Genomic DNA, 21,967 nt, shown 5'->3' with positions numbered 1-21,967 from the left:
AGAACTTAATTTTTCTCATTATCTTCCTCAGGATTTTTCCCAGTGTTTTGCTGTATTCTAAAAAGTGATTCAGGAACTATCTTTTTTCTCCAAACCCTGAAAGAGTTTCAGTTGCATCAAAATTATTTATTTCTGCAACTTTTGGAAATTAACTATAAGCTATCTGAAACTGACACTTTCTGAATGGGTATTTCTGAAAAATTTCCCATTTCTTCTAGAGACATGAATATGATTTTGGGTTTCATCACATCTTGAGTTGATTTACATTTCTATGAAATCATCACTTTCATCCAGGTTTTCAAGTATATTTCTATCATTATGTATATTACTCTCTTATATTTCTTTCAAATTTCTCTTTCTTTGTTGTAGTTTCCTCCTTTCATTCCTAGTTCTATGTATTGTATTTTTTTCTTTCACTGCTTGTACTTTGGGTGTGACGTTCATGAAGCCATTTCTTATTACAAGGTCTTGTTGATGATTCCCTACATTATCTCCCAAGGTCTTCATGGTCTTGGCTCTTATATTTAGATCTTTGAACATTCTTGAGTTGATTTTTGTATAAGATGTGAGGTGGCGTTCCTCTCTCATTCTCTTGGTTATGGATCCAGTTCTCCAAGCACCATTTGTTGAAGAGTCCACTCTCTCCCAGTTTAGTGGGCTTGCTGGCCTTGTCGACTATCAGATGACTGTACATGTGAGGATCTATATCAGAACTCTTGGTTCAGTTCCATTGGTTGGTGTGTCTATTCTTATGCCAGTACCATACAGTTTTGACTGTAGCTTTGTGGTATGTTGTAAAGTCAGGTAGTGTAATTCCTCTGACTCCATTTTCTTTTTCAATATGTCTGGCTATTTGGGGAGTCTTGCCCTTTCAAGTAAATTCCATAGTTTTTGCAATTCAGTAAAAAATGCTGTGTTGATTTTTATTGGGATTGCATTAAATCTGTAGATTAGTTTGGGTAGGATAGACATCTTAATAATGGTTAGTCTTCCTATGCATGGACAGGGAATATTCCTCCATTTATTTAAATCTTCTTTGATTTCCTTTAACAGTGCTGTGTAACTTTCTGTGTATAAGTAATTTACATCTTTAATTAAATTTATTCCTAGGTATTTTATTTTTTTTTAGTTACTATTGTAAATATTATTTTTTCTTGATTTCCTCCTCAGATTGCTCATTTCTGGTATACAGAAATGCTACTGATTTTTGCACATTGATCTTATAACCTGCAACTTTACTGCACTCATTTATAAGTTCTAGAAGCTTTGTTGTAATTTCTCAGAACTTTCTATGCATAGGATCATGTCAACTACAAATAGTGAAATTTTTACTTCTTCCTTTCCAATTTGGATGCCTTTTATATCTTTTTCTCATCTCAGTGCTCAAGCAAATACTTCTGACACAATATTAAATAGGAGCAGTGATAGTGGGCATCCTTGTCTTATTCCTGATCTTAGAGGGAAAACTTTTAGGATTTTACCATTGTATATGATGTTAGTTGTGAGTTTTTCATATATACCTTTAATCATGTTCAGAAGGTTTCCTTCTATTCCCATCTTTTGCAGTGTTTATCAGGGAAGGGTACAGTATTTTAATGAATGCTTGTTCTGCATCTATAGAGATGATAATGTGATTTTTTTTCTTTTGATCTAATTAAATGGTGTATTATATTGATTGATTTTCTTATGTTGAACTATCCTTGCATACCAGGGATGAAACCCACTTGGTCATGGTGTGTACTTCATTTGAGGTGTTGTTGAATGTGATTAGCAGATATTTTATTGAGTATTTTAGCATCTAGATTCATTAGAGAGATTGGTCCGCAGTTTTCCTTTCTTGTGGCATCTTTGTTTGGCTTTGGTACTAGAGTAATGTTGGCAACATAGAATGAGTTACAATGTTCCTTCTACTTCTACTTTTTGGAAGAGTTTAAGCAGGACTGGGTTAGTTCTTTCTGGAATGTTCGGTAGAATTCACCTGTGAAGCTGTCTGGTGCTGGGCTCTTCTTAGTTGGGAGGCTTTTGATAACTGATTCTCTCTCTTGTGATTGGTCTGTTGAGTTCATCAATTTCTTCTTTCATCAATGTAGGCTGCTTGTGTGTTTCTGGAATTTGTCCATTTCCTCTAAATTATCCTTCTTGTTGGCATACAATTCTTCAGAGTATTCTCTTTATTTCTCTTTATTTCTGTGGGATCAGTGGTGATATCCCCATCCTCATTTCTTATTTTGTGCATTTGTCTTTTCTCTTTTTTTTTCTTTGATAGTAAAGATTTGTCAATTTTATTGATCTTCTCGAAGAGCCAGCTTTTGGTTTTGTTTATTTTTTCTAATGCTTTATTTTCTATTTCATTTAGTTCTGCTCTAATCTTTGTTATTTCCTTCATTCTACTTCCTTTGGGGTTCATTTGTTGCTCTTTTTCTAATTCCTTCAGGTGTGCGGTTAAGTCTTTAATTTTAGCTCTTTCTTCTTTTTTTTTAAGATTTATTTATTTCTCTCCCTTTCTCCCCACTCCCCCTATCCATTGTCTTCTCTCTGTGTCCTTTTGCTGTGTGTGTTCTTCTGGGTCTGCTTGTATTCTTGTCAATGACACTGGGAATCTGTGTCTCTTTTTGTTGTCAGCTCTCCATGTGTGTGGCACCACTCCTAGGCTGGCTGCGTTTTTTCATGTGGGGCAGTTCTTTTACGGGGTGCTCCTTGTTTGGGGGGCTCCCATACATGCGGGACACCCCTGCATGGCAGGGCACTCCTTGCATGCTCACCACATTTACCACATGGGTCAGAAAGCCCTGGGTTTAACCCTGGACCTCCCATAAGGTAGGTGGATGCTCTATCAGTTAAGCCAAATCAACTTCCCTCTTTCTTCTTTTTAGATATGTGCATTTATGGCTATGAATTTCTCTCTCAGCAGTTTTTGCTGCATCCCCTAGGTTTTTATATGTTTGTTGTCATTTTCATTCATTTCAAGGTAGTTACTGATTTCTTTTTAGATTTCGTTCTTGACCCACTATTTGCCTAAGACTGTGTTGTTTAACTTCCATATCTTTGTGCCTTATCTGGTTCTCTGGCCCTTACTGATTTCCAGCTTCATTCCATTGTGGTCAGAGAAAATTACTTTGCATAATTTAAATCTTTCTGAATTCATTGAGAATTTTCCTGTGGCCTAGCATGTGGTCTATCTTGGAGAATGATCCATGCACACTTGAAAAGAATGTATATCCCAATGTAATTGAGTGTAGTGTTCTGTATATGTCCATTAGGTCCAGATCCTCTGATGTATTATTCGAAGTCTTTGTTTCTTTATTGATTCTCTGGGGAGATGTTCTGTTTAATGGTGATAATGGTGCATTAAAGTCCCCCACTCTAATCTTAGAGGCATCTATTTCTCTATTTAGTTTTTCCAATGTTTGCCTCATGTATTTTGACATTCCGTGGTTAGGTGCATAAATGTTTATGATTGTTCTTTCTTTTTGAAAGATTACCCCTTTTACTAATATAAAGTGTCCATCTGTGGCTCCTGCAATAGTTTTGCATTTAAAGTCTTTTTTGTCCAATATTGGTATAACTATTCCCACCGCTTTTTGGTTATTACTTGGTTTGCTTGTAAAATTGTTTTCCAGCTATTCAGTTTCAGCCTCCTTGAATCCTTGGGTCTAAGGTGGGTTTCTTGTAGACAGCATATAAATGGGTCATATTTCCTTATCCATTCTGCCTATCTGTGTCTCTTGACTGATGAGTTTAATCCGTCAACATTCAGTGCTATAAATCTCGAGGAATTACTTATATTAGCCATATTTTCTTTGGGTTTTTTGTATGTCATATGTTGTTTTTATTTCTCTTTTTCTCTATTTAGTTTTTCTTACACTCTCCTCCAACTCTCTCTCTCTTGTTTTTTCCTTTCAATCTGCAAAACTCCCTTTAGTATTTCTTGAAGGGCAGATTTGTTATTGGCATACCTCTTAATTTCCATTTATCTGTGAATATTTTGAACTCTCTGTCATTTTTGAATGCCACCTTTGCTGGATAGAGAATTCTTGGCTGGAGGTTTTTTCTTTTAGTACCTTGACTATGTCATACCACTGCCTTCTTGCCTCCATGGTTTCAGATGAGAAATCAGCACTTAATCTTATTGAGTTTCCCTTGAATGTGATGGTTCTGTTTTCTCTTGCTGCCTCAGTATTTTCTCTTTGTCTTGAGCATAGATCAGTTTGATAGGTATATGCCTTGGAGTAGGCCTGTTGGAATTTATACTGTTTGCGGTGTGCTGCACATCCTAGATATGTACGTCTATTTCCCTTAATATAGTTGGGAAGTTTTCAGCCATTATTTCCTCCAACACCCCTTCTGTCCCCTTTACCTTCTCTTCTCCTTCTGAGATGCATATAATGTTTATGTTTGTGTGTCTTGTGTTGTCGTTCAAATCCCTAAGTTCCTGCTGGATTTTTTCTACCTTTTTATATATCTGTTCTACTATCTATTAGATCTTAGATATACTGTCTTCCACTTTGCTAATTCTTTCCTCTGCCTGTTCAGATCTGCTTTTATGTGCTTCCAGTGTTTTTTTTTTGTTTCTCGCATAGTGCCATTCCTCACCATCATATCCATTATCTTTTTATGTATGTTTACCATTTCTTCAGTATGTTCTCCCAGTGTCTTCTTAATATCCTTAATCTCTTCCTTCACTTAATTAAGTTATTCCATAATATTAGTTGTTCAATGTTCTGCATCTGTTTCTGGTTTTCAGTTTGTTCATTGGACTGGGCCGTCTTCCTGTTTCTTTGTATGGTTTGGAATTTTTTTGTTGCTTTCTGGCATCTTTTTATCTTGATGGGTTTATTCAGTTGATTAGCTTCTCTCTCTAGCGTTTTATTAAGTTGCTGATTTCATATGTGTTTTAAGTTTTCTCTTTGATATTTTGTTCCTCTTATTCTATTTCCTTTCTATTGTCTATGTTCCCTTGAAGGAAAAAGATTAGGGCCAGAGCAAGTGAAAAAAGTAAGGCAGAAAAAAGGATAATACTAGTAATAATAGTGAAAGTAAGAAGAGAAACCATATAAGACCTAAGAAAATTAATATTTAACTCATGTAAGCAGTATAGAGTAATAGGAATAAAAAAGCAGAATACCTACAATGAAATAGGAAACTGAATAGAGAAAATATATAGAATGATTTAAAAGGCTAGAATGATAGGAGAGAGGGAAAGAGAAAAGGAAGAATACAAAGAAAAAAGGTAATAAAAGAAAGAAAACAGCATAGACAAAATGGAAATACAAAGCAGAAAACTTGAGGATTAAACACAGAGAGGTGGAATGTAAGAACAATAACAGAAAGCAGAAGATAGAAAGATGAAGGAAGAAAAATAACATTTGTAGACAAAATTGGTATATGCAGAAAAGGAGAAATCAATGAAGAGGAAAAAGCAAACAAGAAACAAGGTAGCAGCACCTAATTTTAAAAAGAGGGGGATGAAGGAAAGAGAAAAGAAAAACAAAACAAAAAATCAAACCAACACACACACAGACAAGCAATCAAACAAAAACTAAAGAAAAACAATTCTTAGGCCCCTGAGGAGCTTCTCAGGCTTCCAGTGTTCATCAATCAATTACCCTGCAGCCTTCCCTCTATGGGTTTTGAAGTGGTTTTAGCAAGTAATTTAAGTTAAATTATTTAAAAAGTAACAATTTTGGGGAAAAATGAGAGACCCAAGAGAAACTAATGCAAAGATTATGTCTGTTTTCCCTGTTCTAAATTATCAGCTGGATATTTGATATCCCGGTGGATCATTACTCTAAGAGGAGCCAAGAATCAACCTAGGGACCTTGTATATTCAAGGTGGACACTCCTCCACTGAGCTAAACTTTCTCCTTGGTCAGTTAACTCTTCAGAAAGCTCTCCAGTCACCTTCCCTTGTACAGGTTTGACTCTTTGCAGCTGGGTAGATTCCTGCTGATTAGGAGTCTGTCCTTGCCCCCTTTCTATTCTTATTGCTTTCTCTCCCAGGGCAGCAGGACACAATAGTCTGTGTGAGTTGATCCCCCTTCCCCTCTCCTGATCAGGTTGAATTACATCAAAATTCAAATGGGACCCTGGCAACTGAACTCACCTCAGAAAAATGACTCTCAACCCTCTTCCAAACCACCCCCTCCTCCCAGGGGACCCCAAATAGGCTCCTGGATGCTTATTAAGTGCTTCCTACTGCCAGCCTCCCTTAGGGGCAGTTGAAATCTTGATAGTTTTCAGCACAGGACTAGTCATTGCTTGACTCCTCCCTCTACAGGTTCAGTAAAAGTGACAGAAGAGGATTCTACTATATAACTACTGTGACTAGCAATGGAAGAAATTGTAGCATTGATGCACAGAAGGTGGTCACGGTGGTTGCTGAGGGCAGGAAGAGGGAAGAGGAGATGTGATGTGGAGGCATTTTCAGAACTTGGATTTGTTCTGGATGATATTGCAGGGACAGATGCAGGGCATTATATATCCTGCCATAACCCACTGAATGGACTGGGGGAGAGTGTATACTACAATATAAACTACAATCCATGTGGTGCAGCAGTGCTCCAAAATGTATTCACCAAATGCAATGAATGTGCCACAATGATGAAAGAGGTTGTTGATGTGGGAGGAGTGGGGTGGGGGAGTGGGGGGTATATGGGAACCTCTTTTATTTTTTACTGTAGCATTTTTTGTGATCTACGTATCTTCAAAAACTACAATTAAAAAGAAAGAAAAAAAAGATGCCACAGAATGTTTAGAAGTTTTAACTTGTATTATTTTTATTATGTTACATACATTTATTATAAATATATCAGAATTAAAAATAAACCAAAAATGATTACCTTTATTTCCACCATGAAAATACAGCTACTATTCACATTTGATATTATCTGTAGATTTTGATCTCTGCTAATGTACTTTCAAAAAATGAATTCAAATTGTTTTGAAACCTGCTTATTCATTTCATACTATCATCTTTTCATGTTTATAATTATTCAACTACAATATTATTTATTATTATTTTTAATAACAATACAATTCTTTTTTATCCCCCACCCCCTCGTTCTTTTCATGTTCTCTGTCTGTTGTGTGTTCTTCCGTGTCTGCTTACCTTTTTTCTTCTCATTTTTTCTCTTTTAGGAGACCCTGGGAACCGATCCCAGGACCTCCAGTATGAGAGTCACTCGACTGCTTGCACCACTTTATCTCCCTGGTCTGCTGCATCTCTCACTGTCTCTCCTCTGTGTTTCCCTTTGTTGCATCATTTTGCTGCGCCAGCTCTCTGCGTGGTCCAGTACTCTTGCATGGGCCAGCACTCTGCATGGGTCAGCAATCCATGCAGGCCAGCTTGCCTTCACCAGGAGACCCTGGGAATCGAATGCAGGGTCTTCCACATGGTAGATGGGAGCCCAATCACTTGAGGCATATCCGCTTCCCTACAGTATTATTTAATGCCTGCAAAGTATTCAATTTAATGAATGTATCACAATTTAATTAAGAAATGTCCTATTATTCAATATTGAGTTGTTTTCAGTTTTTCCCATCATATACAAGATGACAGCGATTGTCTCTATGTACATCTTTGCTTTTTTATATGATTATTTCCTAGGGCAAACGTCTAATATGGAATTACTGGGCCAAAAATTTTTATTTTCAGGGCCTTTCACACATTTTTCTCAAATTGTTCTCCACAAAGTTTATACCAATCTACTCTTTCACCAAGAGGAGCACAAGCACTTGTTTTTTGCTTTATTTGTGATGATGATGATTTGTCTTATGAAATGTGGGAAGGAGAGGAGTCTCCACCAACTTTTAAGGACAATAGGCAAAAGCAAAAGTAACATTGTGCTTCTTGAGCAACATTTTGTGAGTTAACATTGTCTTAAAAGATTAGATTTCTGCTGTCTAAAAAAAACCTGGCAGCAGATAGCCAATAAAAATAATGTCCAACTTCTGACTTTTTGACTTCAGGTGCGCAGTGCATATGAGAAATAAGCCTCCCTGTCTATTATCAGAACCAGAAAAGGCACAGGGAGACAGGGAACAGAGCAGAGGCTGGGCATCCCTGCCTGGTAGGATGGCAGGTCCCACAGGAGCCAAACCTGGTCCATGAGAGTCACTTCCTCTATATCCTCTCAGAAGGCAGGACATCCAGAGCAGTGAGTGTCCTGCCCTGGGCAGAGGAGGTGGACAGATGAAAGGGGCAGGTGCTGCCCCTTCTCTCTTCTCTGTCCTCTTCACTACAATAAATACATCTTTCCTTTAAAATCCTGAGTGTTACTCATGCTGAATTTGGACTTTTGAGCTCTGGTTTATTGTGATAAGCTGTTGCTACCATAGGACATGCTGGCATTCCCATAAAGTCTAGTTAAAAGGCCTGAAACCTAAGCTCTGGTCATATATCCTGGGGAGAAAACACCAAGATAGCTTGAGGTCACTTGAAAGCAAATGAGGGCAGTGGACCCCATGGCTACACATTTGCCCAGACTGCAGTGTCAGTGTAAATGTATGAGACACGGTCTGAAAGTGACATGAGGTTGACAGGGGGCAACAAGGAAGGTCTTTGCAATTCCTGTATGAGACCACAGTTTTACTTTACGAAGGCGTTTAATACCTGCCTCTGGTTTGAGGCCCAGGTCCTCAGCTTCAGGCACTCTTCTGCTAGTGCTTTAACCACCTTAAGGCTTTCTAGGACTGTTACTATTTCCCCATGTCCTCACCAACACCATCACTTCAATAAATTTTTGTTTATCTTATGCGTAAAAACTTGCATCCCATTGTGCTTTTAATTTGGATTACTCTGATGTAGTGAGGTTGAACTTTTCCCCTTGTATTTGTAAACAATCTGCATTTCCTTTGTTAGTTGTTGTGCATTTTTTTAATTGACCTTTTCTATTCAATTTCTTTGTTTCTTCCTGAGTGTTGGTCTTTCTGTGACTGAATATATATACCATTGTTTGCCCATTGTGACTGTAATATTTTTGTTGTCATCACTTGCATTTTAGACAATATATATATGTAAACTTTACAAGGTACAAAGAATGTAATAAATACCATACATTGATCATCCAGCATAACAAATAGAACTATTTGTGTATTTCTCCTGGTTCGGGAATAATCATGCCCCTAAATTGGGTATTTATCATTTCCTTCCTTTTCTTTAGAGTGTTATTGCACATGTATGCGTGGTAGATTGGCTCATGTCCCCCACGAAGCCATTTTCAATCCTTAACCCCTAGTCCTGTGGGTGTAAATCCATTTGTAAATGGGATCTTCAAAGATCCTGTTAAGATGACTGAAATAGGAAGGCCCTTCATCCTTTATGAATTTCCTCATAAGCAAAGGAAATTCAGACATGGAAACAGAAGCCAGAGGAGACAGATTGCCCGGTGGCCAAGGCAGAGATTGATTGCCAGCAAACCACCACCAGAATGCTACAGACTTTGGAACAAGCATGACATGCCAATACCTTGATTTCAGATTCTAACCTCCAAAACCATGAGACTTTAAATCCCTGTTTAAGCAAAATAGTTTGTAATATTTATCATTGCAGCCCTAGCAGACTAAGACTGTGTATCCTAAAATACATGCATTATATTTGTAGATTTTTACAAATTAATGCAAATGGTACAGATTTTTACAAATTAATGTAAATGGTGGTATAACATTTTTATCATTTTTATTGAGGTATACTTTACACACAACGAACTGAACCCCTTTAAAGCACTCACTTTGATGAGTTTTGGCAAACGTATATAATAGAGTAACCACCACTGCAATTAAAATGTGGTCTCTTTTCCCTCATTGCCACGAGCTTCCTAGAGCCCCTTTGTGGTCAATCCCTTCTTCCACCAGAGAACCTAGGCAATCACAGATCTGTCCTCCATCACAGTAGGGTAGTAGGCATTTTCTGGAAATTAAGGCAAATAGAATCACTTATGTCTGACTTCTTTCAATCAACCTAATGTTATTAAATTGGTCCATGTTGTTGTGACTATCAGAAGTTTGTTTCCTTTTTTCTGGTTAGCATTTCATTTATATCCATTCACCTACTGATGGACATTTGGGTTGTGTAGGGGCAGCACACATGGTATGCAATCCCCTTCCTTGCATGTGGGAAATTAGTGACTTGCTTCTAACAAAATACAGTAAAAGCAGTGGGACACCACTTCTGAGATTAGGTTACCAAGACTTGGTCATGCTTTTTCATCATGTGCTCCCTCTCTCTTCTTGTTTACTCTGAGGAAGGAAGCTGTCATATTGTGTGAACACTGAAGGATATGTACTTTCTGAGCCAGGAAGTTTGGGGGATAAAAGTAAGACTTTGGAGCAGTAATATTGAATATACTTCATCGAAAAATATGACAACCTGGTTGGAGCATAAATGATTACCCTTTCAAGGGCTTTGTTATATGAAGAAGGTGACATCAAATAAGAGAGAAAGACATGGCAGGGGATGGAGATGGAACATTCCCTTTATGAACCTGTGATATTTCATGTATGCATAGTGTCATTTTTATCAGTGGTCTCTTCTCTAGATTTTACCTGTTCCCTAAACATCCTAAAGGGCACTTGTGTGGCAGTGAAGAGAGGCAGCTGATTTTCTAGGAGTTGAAAGGTAGACAGGAGAATGAAATAATACTTGGCACTGTACACATGGTCAAAACAACACTCCACAATCTGATATAAAGGGCATCTCTCATCCACAACAGAAAGCAACTTGGCAGTGATATTCTTGGGCACCTAGGCTGTGATGAACCACATGGCCCTTCCCTCTCTGACATTGCTGACCAGGCCTTCCAAGGCTTCAACTGTCCCCACAAAATTATCACAGCCAAATACAAGGTAGCTACTGGGCCAGGGTGCTTGCCTGGCAGAATCAAACTTCATCCTCCATCATTTTTCTGTATCACACTTAACAGTACCCAATATACTATATATGATGCTTATTTATTTTATTTTGTCTCCCGTTGTTAGAACATGACAGGCATAAATGCAGAAACATTTGTCTTATTTTGTTCACGGCTCAAGAGTTGATGCCTTAGGAGTGTGCCTGGGTCATAGAAGTAATTCAATAAATATTTGTTGAAAGAATGAATGAATGAACAAACTAGGTAGGGTTATCCTTGTAAGGCAAATACTTAACCAAAATCTTCTGGCATCAGGAGATAGAAAAGATGGTTATGGACCAAACTTTCAGGTCTCTGCCCTCACGGGACATACGTCTTATTCCCATGAAAAGGCAGGAAATAAGAGATTCCATCATCTCTCACTGCAATGGTGATCTCCCCACAATTACCCGCCTTAGGGCACCCTGCACATCTGGGTTTCTGAGGCTGTAGATGAGTGGATTCAGCATGGGGTTGATAACACTGATAAAAACCCCAACCCCTTTATCTTTGTCTGAAGCCTCCTCTGATCCTAGGCGCATATAGTTAAAGATACCTATTCCATAGAATAGGCAAACCACGGTGAGATGGGAGCCACAGGTAGAGAAAGCTTTTTTCCTGCCCTCCACTGAGTGGATTCGTAGAACTGCAGATGCCACGTGGATGTAGGAAGTGATGATTAGAACCACAGGGGCACCCGTCATTATGAAACCCAGACCAAAGAGCAGCAGTTCATTGAGTTTTGTGCTGGAGCAGGAGAGCTGAAAGAGCTGTGGGAGGTCACAGTAGAAGTGATTGACCTCATTGGGACCACAGAAGTTGAGGGCATTTAGGGCAATAGTGTGTGTCAGTGCATTGGTGAGGGCACAAGCCCAGCACACAGCCACTAGTGTCCTCTGGACTGCCTGGCTCATGCGAGTGCTGTAGGTGAGGGGCCGGCAGATGGCCAGGAATCGGTCATAGGCCATGGCTGTTAGCAGGAAGCAGTCTGTTCCACCCAGAATATGGAAAAAGAAGAGCTGGGAGATGCAAGCCTCATAGGAAATTGCACGCTTGTGGGACAGGAGCCGACCTAACATTGAAGGAACAGTGACAGTGATACATCCAGCATCCAGCGCTGATAGATTCCCAAGAAAGAAGTACATGGGGGTGTGGAGTTTGGGCTCCACCAAGATGGCTGCCAAAATGCTGAGGTTGCCCCCAATTGTGACCATGTACGTCAAGAGGAAGAGAACAAAAAGCACAGATTGCATCCTTTCTGTTTCTGCGAATCCCAGAAGAATGAACTCAGTAACTGCTGTGCTGTTGGTCTTAACCTCTGGCTCCATGATTCCCTGTAAGAAAAATGTCCCAACAGGAGAAGCATGAGTCCACTCAATTCATTTGCTCAACATATATGTTTCAAGCTCTCTCTGTGCAAAGCCCTATGATAAATTCCCAGCTGTTCAGGTGAAGATTTCCCTACTCTCCAGGACACAACTCACCCATGGGTGTCCTCCATCACCTCAGTATCTTTACCCTGCTTTCAACAGAGATGCCCAATGCCTCTCCACCTTGTCCCTACCACCTTCTCCTAGCTGAAAGTGTCAAAATGCTCAGGAAAATATGTTGAGATAAAAGAAGACTTCTTTCTTGAATGTAGGAAGATTAAGATGGAATTTCTCCATTTTTCTCTGAGAAATCACCCCAAACCAATAAGCAGATTTCAAAAGAGAAATATCAATTGTATTTGCATAGAAAGTAGAATGCATTTGGAAACATAACCTAGGTTTCAAGGCTTTTAGAAATAGTGCAGATCAAGTGAGGGTATGGCAAGAATCAGAGAGAAGACACTCATTTGATAGTTATTGGAAATACCAGCCAAGTAAATTTCTCCAAGGTGAGGGACATATGCAGTAATAAATGAAAAATTGTATGTTCAATAAATTGCTTGTGTCTTATTAATGAAGTCCCTACTCTGGACTTTGAATAAAAGCTGAATTTAAAATTATTTATTATTTTATATTGTCTGCTATCCATCTCTAAAATAAAAGTTGGAAGCATGGTCTATGGTTTGCTGCCAGGTACAGTTGAAATTCTGCATTGGAAAGCCACTGGTCTTCACTTGCTCTTGACTCAGGCATGATAGATCAGTCAATGGCTCTAAGAAGAGATGCCGAAATGAAGCAGGCAAGTATTTAGAAAGCCAGATCAAATAAAGTATTTTAAATTTTATATTAAGATCCTGAACAAAAACATCTAAGTCTCTCTGTTGCCCATGGATAAACAGAACTAGAGCTTCATTCCCTGAATAAAACAGACTAGAATCAGAGGATAAGAAACAGTTGTTCAGTGGGGAACTCTAACAGAAGGGAAATAGTGCTGATGGCCTGAGCTAGGGCAGTGAAATGCAGGGGCAGAAGTATTGAGGTCCCAGCAATCACAGAGGCTCTAGTAATTCATATTATGACTGATATAAGTGTCTGCGAATATGATCACCATGTCAAAATATATCTTGTCTTAAAAATGGAAATTGAGTACATAGATTGGTGGTATTGCCTTCTCTGGTCTCAGTTTGAATACTAGAAGCAGAGAATGCAGGGCTGAATGAGAATTCATTCAGGCAAGCTCTTTTTTGGTCTTTAGGTGAGGGTGTAGAGGCAAGTTATTTGTATTACAAGTAGTTCTACAGCTGCCTTTCAGCATTGACTCTAGAGAACTAAAGGCTCAAAGTACTCATAATCATGAATCACAGGGCATGCTCCTTTCCCAAACAAAACTCACACACACAAAAAAAAAAACTGACCCAGAAACCTTTCATCTCATTTAGACTTCAAAAAGGAACCAATACAAAATACATTCAAAGATACTACAAGAAAACATATATGGGACTGGGCAGCAAGGAGGAAAAACAGGAAAAACATATGGTAGTTTCCAAATTTTCCAGAAGAAAACTGGTGCTGAATACTGTGGGAAAAATTAACATGAACTTAAACATATAATAAAGCAGTCACCTCTATATTACAAAAGCACATGGCAGAAATACAAGAACTAAGGGAGAAATTTCAAGACATCAGAAGAAGATGAAAAATGAGGACATAAGTCAGGCAAAAAGTGGAGGTATAATACACAATTAGAAAAAAGATAGTAACTGGTACCAACACAAAGGAGACAGACATATAATTAGAAATAAGGGATATAGAGACAAAGTTTGAGAGGGAATCAAGAATAATGTGTGTGTATATATTTAGGTTGTTACATATTATACTTTATCACATATTACATTAATATTTAAGACAAGGGCTTTTCTCATTTTACTTTTATAGATAATTCTGAAGGGAGAAAAGACAAAAGTTTAAAAGATGACAAACAAAAAAGTTATAGAAATTTAAGATATCTTACAAAGTTCTGGTGGTCTATATTCTCAGCTTCAATTCCTGACCCTCTCTTACACTATAGTTTCCACCTGGATAATTATTGGAATCACCTGAGAAGCCCGAAGAAGAAAGTACTGATGTTCAGACCTCATCACCAAGAATTGATTTAATTGGGTTTGAATGGCACCTAGGCATGGGTGTGCTATTAAAACTTCCCAGGTGATTCTAAGGTCCAGCTAGGACAGAAAACCCTGGCATCTTTGTTTCTTGGGAGGACTGCTGATGGCTTCTTGCTTCCCTCTTTATTACTTTTTTCCTTCCAGGACAAAAAGCAACCAGGCCTACCAGGTTATTCAGAGCTCTTCTAGAAAGACCCCTCCACCTAACATTAAAGTCAAGGCAGTAAATATAGCCTAAGCCACACTTTCACGTGGTTAGCATTCATTTCATTGACTCTATTCCTACAGAAAGATACATCCAATTTGAGGATACCTCAGTCACCAACCTCCCAAACAAGGTCTCCATGGTATGTGTTCATGCCTTTGAGCAGCTGCAGAGGGGATACCACATGGGTGAGAAATTGGATGTGGCAATCCCTGAGAACTTCTTAAAATTCTAAGATGATGTGATATTTGAGTGGGGGGAGCATCAGTGATGAAACTGGCAATTAATAAATGCTTTGCTGTTAGACAAATCAGTGGGTAGATAACAGCTCTCTAAATACATTATAGTAAAGAATGATTACACCCTGTTTTCTCCCCTGGGTCCATTTTAATACAAGCTATTAGAGTGTGTCCCTGCAATTTTCCATTTCTTGCTCATACTTGCTCTACCTGTGATGGTTTTCCTCCAGTTTCACATGCCCCAATATTTCAAGATTTGACTCAAATGTTGGCCTTCCTTAAAACTTCCCCATCTTGAAAAAACATAATCTCCTTCTCTCCCCTAAACTCCCACTACACATTATTGCATAGAACTTATTACTGTTTACCTTCAAGTCATTTCTTTATAGAGTATATCTCCCCTATTTCACTGTAATCAACTTAAAGAAAGAATACATGTTTGATTCATTTTCTTAATAACAGTCCTTACCATAATACTTTACTTTGCACATAGTAGGTACTCAATATTTTGTACTTAAATAAATGATTAAAATGTCCATAGGATTTCAGAGAAAGAGAGCATCAGTATGAATTGGAGTTATCATGGATGACTTTCAGGACATAGAATTTGAGTTAGACTTCTGTGGATTAGTATGATGTAGGGGCAAGTGCATGGTGCAAGTTTGCTGCAGGGGCTCCTGCTTCTCTGTTTTCGTGGGAAAGAGCAGGCAACTTTAACAATCCTTAGGCTGAGAGGTCTCATTCCATGTAAACTGCCTTAAAGAATCCGGCCTTTAGGAGGGTACACCTTACAGATAAGTAAGTCATAGTCAGGGATAGGAGAACAGGGAAACAGCTGCTGTCTCATCCTCAGGTGGCTAGAGGTGCAGCTTGATTAAAATCACTGGAATTCTGGGATAACTCTGATAATCCAGAGACATCCAGAGTGCCTGACAGTCACCGGGACACCCTTTACTGAGGAGGTCTTCCGACATTATCAATCCCAATGTTCATAAGAACCCCAGGTTCTCCTTACCAAGCAGAGGCTACTCCCTACTCTGGAACTCCAACCAGACCCTCATGTTCCAGAAGATGAAAAGACTCAGCAAAGCCTTCCGACTAGAGTGAAGGTTCAGGGATACCTGATGGATTGGGTTCTGGTAGGGAACTAGACTCAGTGAGCCTCTCATACTCACCCCTAGGAGTAAAGAAAGCAGTTTCATCCGGGGGGGTGGGGGGGCGGGGAGCATAGACTAAGGAGAAGGAGCCAGGACCTCTGGGCTATAGTCCCAGCTCTCCCACTATTTTTTTTTTCCCTTCAGGGGCATCAGTTATATTATGTTTAGAGTCAAGTTCGAGGTACTAGTAGTAAAAACCCCTTCTTGGTTTTATAAGAGCAGAAGAAAGAACCACAAGATGACTCACCCTGGAATGGGCATAGAAGCCAGTGAGATCTCTTCAGGAAAGATGAGGAGCTCGGCAAACCCAGTTAAGCACCCTAAAGCAAGTAAGGGCTATACTTCTAAAAAATGAGTGGGCAAATAAGTGTATATCTTCTCTATCATAGCCTATCTTCACCACATTGTTACTCCTGGGAACCTCAGAAATTAGCCTTCAAGGAAAGAGAGAAGACAGACAAGGAAAGTAAACAACTCAGGCCCTTCATAAATATTGGAATGATGTCTCACACGTCCTGATACTTTAGACTTTCTCAAAAAAGGCTTTGTCTCAATCCTTGGCTTTGTGGGCAAGTAGAGAGCATATGATGTAAGCTCCATTAATGGCTGGATCACTGAGGTCTAGAGGACTTCTCCATATCCCCAAAGTCACCAGGGAGAATAGAGGTGAATTTGGAACTAGAAATGAGTTTCCTAAGGGAGGAGGTTTCTTTCCAGATGTCAATCCCAAGCAGGGCCTTTAAACAGATATAAACCAATTCCCAGATTTGCCTTGGACCTGGAATTAGGGGGAGGTCCCAGAAGAAAGATAATAGGGCGAGCTTTCTTCAAACTCAGTTTACTAATGAGTTCTCAGGAGTGATGCTTTCTCCCTTAGGACCTGCCTCTTGAGGATCCCATAACAATTCTGGGAGTGGTAGTAGGGGTCTGTATTGTGCTAGGACTCCTGGGACACTGCCTATCAATATGATTTTCTAGGCCAGGCCTTTAGAAATCAAGAGTCCTTGTGAGGTTCACACATTAATGAACAGAGGATGTGGGAAGTTTGAGGAATGTGTTCCTCTGGCTCTTATACCCACATTAATCACTCACCCAGTGCCCCTTCCCCAAGAGAGAGGTGTCTCTCTTTCATCAGGGAAACCTTGTACAGCAGAAAAGGCACTGTAGACAGGCCCTCTCCTAAGGTTATTAGTGATTTGACTTTTGACAAGCTGCTAAACTCCTTTAGGCCTCAGTTTCCTCATCTGTGAAATGAGAATATCCTCTTGCACACAGCATTAAATGAAGATTAAATGAAGTAAGAGTCATTCTATGAAGTAGATGGAGGAAGACATATTGGAAGCTCTGGCTTATGAATGCTCATCTTTCCATCTTCCTTTCTTCAGTCAATTGTGAGAGGCACTCTATATGCTCTCACACAATCAAACTTCTGTTGTCCATGAAAGTGACTTTGGAAACGCACCTCTCAGTCAAGAATATGTCTTCCTTCTCTGTTTCACTCTTTTCATAACCTCAACCTTGCTCTCTGGGACCATCTTCCAAATAAATTATCTGCTTTGTGAGATCACTTCCCTATAAACCACACACACATCTTGTGCATGCTTTGGGAAAATCCAATTAAGACAGGTGGTACTGGGAGTGGTCCTAAAAAGCAGATTCTCCAGAAGGAGTTCTGGAACTGAGTCATTCACCATTTCTTGGAGTAAGTCAGTGATAACCCCTAGCATGTGATAGCATCATAACTTACTTATGGTAGATTGGGATGAGGTATAGGTGGAAGGTGAAACACTGGGCAATGTGTTAACTCCACCACACTAGTGTTATGAAAAACATGGTATATTAGTTTCCTAATTGCTAAAAAAAATACCATACAATAAGTTGGCTTAAGCAGTGGGAATTTATTGGCTCATGGTTTTGAGGCTAGTCTAAGTCCAGCATTGAGGCATCAGCAAGGTCATGCTTTCTTCCTGAAGACTGACATTCTGGGACTGACTGCCTGTGATCTTTAGTCTTTGGCTTTTCTATCACATGGCAATGCACTTGGTGCCATCATTTCTCCTCTCTTTCATTGACTTCCAGCTTCTGGCTGCTCCCTGTGGCTTCTCTTCCATATCCAATTTCCTTTGCTTACAAGGACTTCAGCCTTATTGGATGAAGGCACACCCTCATTTGGTTTAAGCACACCTTAACTAACAACATCTTCAAAGATCCTATTTATAAATGGGTTCATACTCACAGGACCAGGGGTTGGGATCTGAAAATGACTTTGGTGCCTTCTGTGCAAGACATGATTCAATCCCCAATGATAATTAAAGAATTTATGAAGTTTTAGGAATAAGGGGTGGCTTTTATTAACTATTTTGGAAGGCTTTAAAGAAGCAGAATGATAAGCTCAGGTCAGCCGAATATCACCTCAGGGTATGTTGTGAAAGCCAGATTTCTATGGCAACATTTAATTAGAAGGTAATCTGCAGCTATTGTGTTGACAATGTTGAAAATCAGGAGACTGAAAGTGCAGCATAGGCAGGTCTCCTAAGCTAAAGTCAGATTCCTGAGAGAAAGGAGCAAGACCCTAAGCTCTGAGATAGGGATATTTGAGTGAAAGAGATTGAGAATGTTGAACTCGCAGATTCCCCTGAACTTCCATGATGGACTAAAGCATCTCTTTCCCATTGCCTAATTTTTCCTTAAGTCCATGAAAAGCCCTCATATAAAGCAAATGCTTCTCAAGATGATTCTTGTCCTCCTCAAGAACATCTTCTGCCTCCCCTCCTGCCTCCAGAATAACTAAAATCAAGTCTCAGCATAGTTTGAAAAAGGAAATCTTATCTCTGACCCAAGAAAAAATAGCTTACTCACTGAAAAGAATTCACCTACTTTGCTGTGGTACGCTGAATAATAGCCCACTGATATACACAGTTCCTAATCCCTGGAATGTGTGAATGTTACATTATATGGAAAAGGGGACATTGCATTTATGATTAGGTTAAGGGCTTTGAGATGGGGATATGTTATACTGGATTGTCTAGATGGACCCAATATAATCATAAGTGCCTTATACAAGAGAGAAAGGGATATTTTACTACAGAAGAGAAGGCAAGTGACAATGGAAGAAGAGAGCAGAGTGATGTGGCCACCAGCCAAGGAATGCCAGCAGCCATCAGAACCTGGAAGAGACAATGGATTCTCCTCTGGATCTGCTGGAAGGAACCAGCCCTGCTGACACATTGAGGTTAGCCCTATAAGACTCATTCTGGAATTTTGGTCTCCAGAACCATAAAAGAATAAATTTCTATTGTTTTAAGCCATTAATTTTGTGGTGATTTTTTTACAGCAGCAATAGGGATTAACAATTCCTCCAGTTCTTAGAGGAGCACAGTTGGAGTGAGTTGTGAAGACCAAGGGAACGGGGGTGGGAAAAGGCCAAATAGGGTGAGTTAATTGACATGGGAGTACTTTTCTCAGACAGAGGATAATGCATCCTGGCAAAGACGCCTGGAGCCCATCCTAATAAACTGCTAAGATGTCTTCTCAAAGCTTGGTCAAGAAGAGTAAATGAAGTGGAGGTGCCATATTGAGGAAGGCATAAGAAGGATTAGGGAAGTAGGAAAATTATGTGAGATCAGAAGCATCACGTTCTGGTTATATTCCCTGGGAATATATATTCCTTTTACTAAGTGTGGGAAAATAGCTTGAATTTGAATGTGGGAACTTGGCTTGAAACTGAAATGTTTCCATAAGGCAGATAACAAGTGTGGGCTTAGGAACACCAGCCTTGACTAGACAGAACGCTGTCTGGTCAGCACGAAAATTATTTGCATGTGGAGACTTTTGAACTTTGTTATGGCCTGTTCCTAACATTGCCAGTGCTAAGCTTTAATAACAAGCAGCCTTGAAAATAAACATAGATGACTACAGCTTTGTAATTTCTAATAAATACGATGTGGAAACCAGGGTGGAGACTCTCAGTTCCAGAAGCTGTTGAGTCCCCTGGTCCCATCTTTAATTTCTCTCTTACGTCTTTCTTTCTGTCCTTTTATTTCTTCAGTTCTGCATTGCCCTCCCTTCGTGCAAACCTATTGCTGAGCTGGTCCCAGGGAGTAAAACATGCACTGGTGAGGAGGAACCAGAATCTTCAAGAATCTCAGTGGTAACTGCCCTGTAGTTTTCATTTGAATTTTTCTGATAATTAGTGATGAATATCTTTCATATACTGACTGGACATTTATATATCTTCTTTTGTAAAATGTCTTTTCAAATATTTTGCCCACATTTTACTGGATTGTTTGTATCTTCCTATTAAAGCTGAAAGAGGATCCAAGTTTCCATTTGGTGTCATTTCTCTTCAGCCAAAATGTCTTTGGACTTTCTTGTAGTGAAAATTCGTTGGTGACAAATGACAAAATTTCTTAGTTTTCTTTTATCTTAAAATGACTTTATTTTAACTTCAATCTTGAAGGATATTTTCACTGAATGTAGAATTCCATTTAGTGTTGTTCCACTCTCTTCTTTTTCTGGTTTCTCATGAGAACTCAACGTTAATCAAATAATTGCTTCCCAGAAATTGTGTGTTTGCAGTTTTCAACATTTTCTATTAATCTTTGGCTTTCAGCAGTTTATTATGATATAGGTTGGTATAGACTTCTTCACTTTCTGCATCTTATAACTGCACATTTCTTTGATCAAATTTGGAAAAAATTTGACCACTATTTCTTCAAATATTTTTTCTGCCCCTTTTTCTCTCTCCTCTCCTTCTGATAGTTTAATTCCACATAAATTGGACTTTTACATATCATCTCACAGTTTCTGGGACTCTGTTCACTTTTTCAATCTTATTTCTCTCTGTTCTTCATCTTAGATCATTTTTCTTGATCTTTCTTCAAGTTTATTTACTTTTTCTTCTGGCATGTCCATTTGGCTAAGTCCTAGTGATCTTTTTTTAAGATTTATTTATTCCCCTGACCCCTTGCCACTTGCTGTCTGCTCTGTGTCCATTTACTGCTTGTTTTTCTGTATCTGCTTGTCTCCCTTTGTTGTTTCATCTTACTGTGCCAACTCTCCATGGGCACGGGCCATCAGCTCTCCCCAGGCGCAGGTGCAGGCACCTAGTGATTTTTTAATTTCAGAAACTGTACTTTTCAGTTCTAGGATTTCTATTTTATTTTCTATTTCCTTGTTGAGATTTTCCATTTCTCCGCTGAGATTTTCATTTATTAAAAGCATGTTTGATTTTTCTTTTAACTTAATTTAGGATACTTATAATAGCCACTTTAAACTTTTGTTAGTTCCAACATCTAGCTCATTTCAGTGTCAGACTTGATAAATTTTCTTTTCTCTAGAGAATATGTTCTTTTTTTTATTCTTCATATATTGGGTAATTTTGGATTTTATCCTGGACACCATGAATACTAAGTTGTATGGATTTTAGATTCAGCTATTTTTCTACATTTAGTGTTGTTTCTTATGTTTCAGCAGGTAATTCTCTTGACTAGGTTTTAACTTTAAACTCTGTTTGTATGTGTGTGTGGTAGCTCTGGTCTCAGTTCAGATAATTTGTCTTTTGTTAAGCTTTTATTGTAATATTACACATATAAAATCACATATACTATATATGTGATCATGTTTACATATTATGGTATTCAGACAATTATTATTATTATTGGGGGAAAGTTAGGCCATGCACAAAAATAAACTCTAAATTCATTAAATATTTGTCTTAAAAGAAGTGTAAAAGTACTGGAAAAATAATTGACAAATATTTATTCAGCATTTGGATGGAAAAATTCTTTTTTCTATGCATGACACAAAACAAAGAAGACGAACTTCATAAAAATGTTAACTTAATTTTGGTAAGAGACACCTAAACAAACTTGAAAGGCTAATGGCAAATTGGGGAACATGTTTGCAACATCTGTGACAAAGAGTTACTATCCTGAAACATGAAG

At 38.7% G+C, this 21,967-nt stretch overlaps 1 protein-coding gene across 1 annotated transcript; it reads right to left on the bottom strand.

Annotated features, from left to right (window-relative positions):
• Positions 1–11,266: 11,266 nt before the first annotated feature.
• Positions 11,267–12,220, bottom strand: LOC101446353 (olfactory receptor 3A2-like). The gene has a single exon (XM_004476279.4). It carries the CDS (start codon positions 12,212–12,214, stop codon positions 11,267–11,269), a length of 948 nt encoding a protein of 315 aa, XP_004476336.2. The 5' UTR covers positions 12,215–12,220.
• Between the last annotated feature and the right edge of the window lie 9,747 nt (positions 12,221–21,967).

The sequence above is a fragment of the Dasypus novemcinctus genome, chromosome 21, assembly GCF_030445035.2.
Source record: "Dasypus novemcinctus isolate mDasNov1 chromosome 21, mDasNov1.1.hap2, whole genome shotgun sequence".
Classification (NCBI taxonomy): Eukaryota; Metazoa; Chordata; class Mammalia; order Cingulata; family Dasypodidae; genus Dasypus; species Dasypus novemcinctus.
Note: the sequence above shows the minus strand (reverse complement) of the source record. Positions and strands in the feature narration are given on the sequence as shown.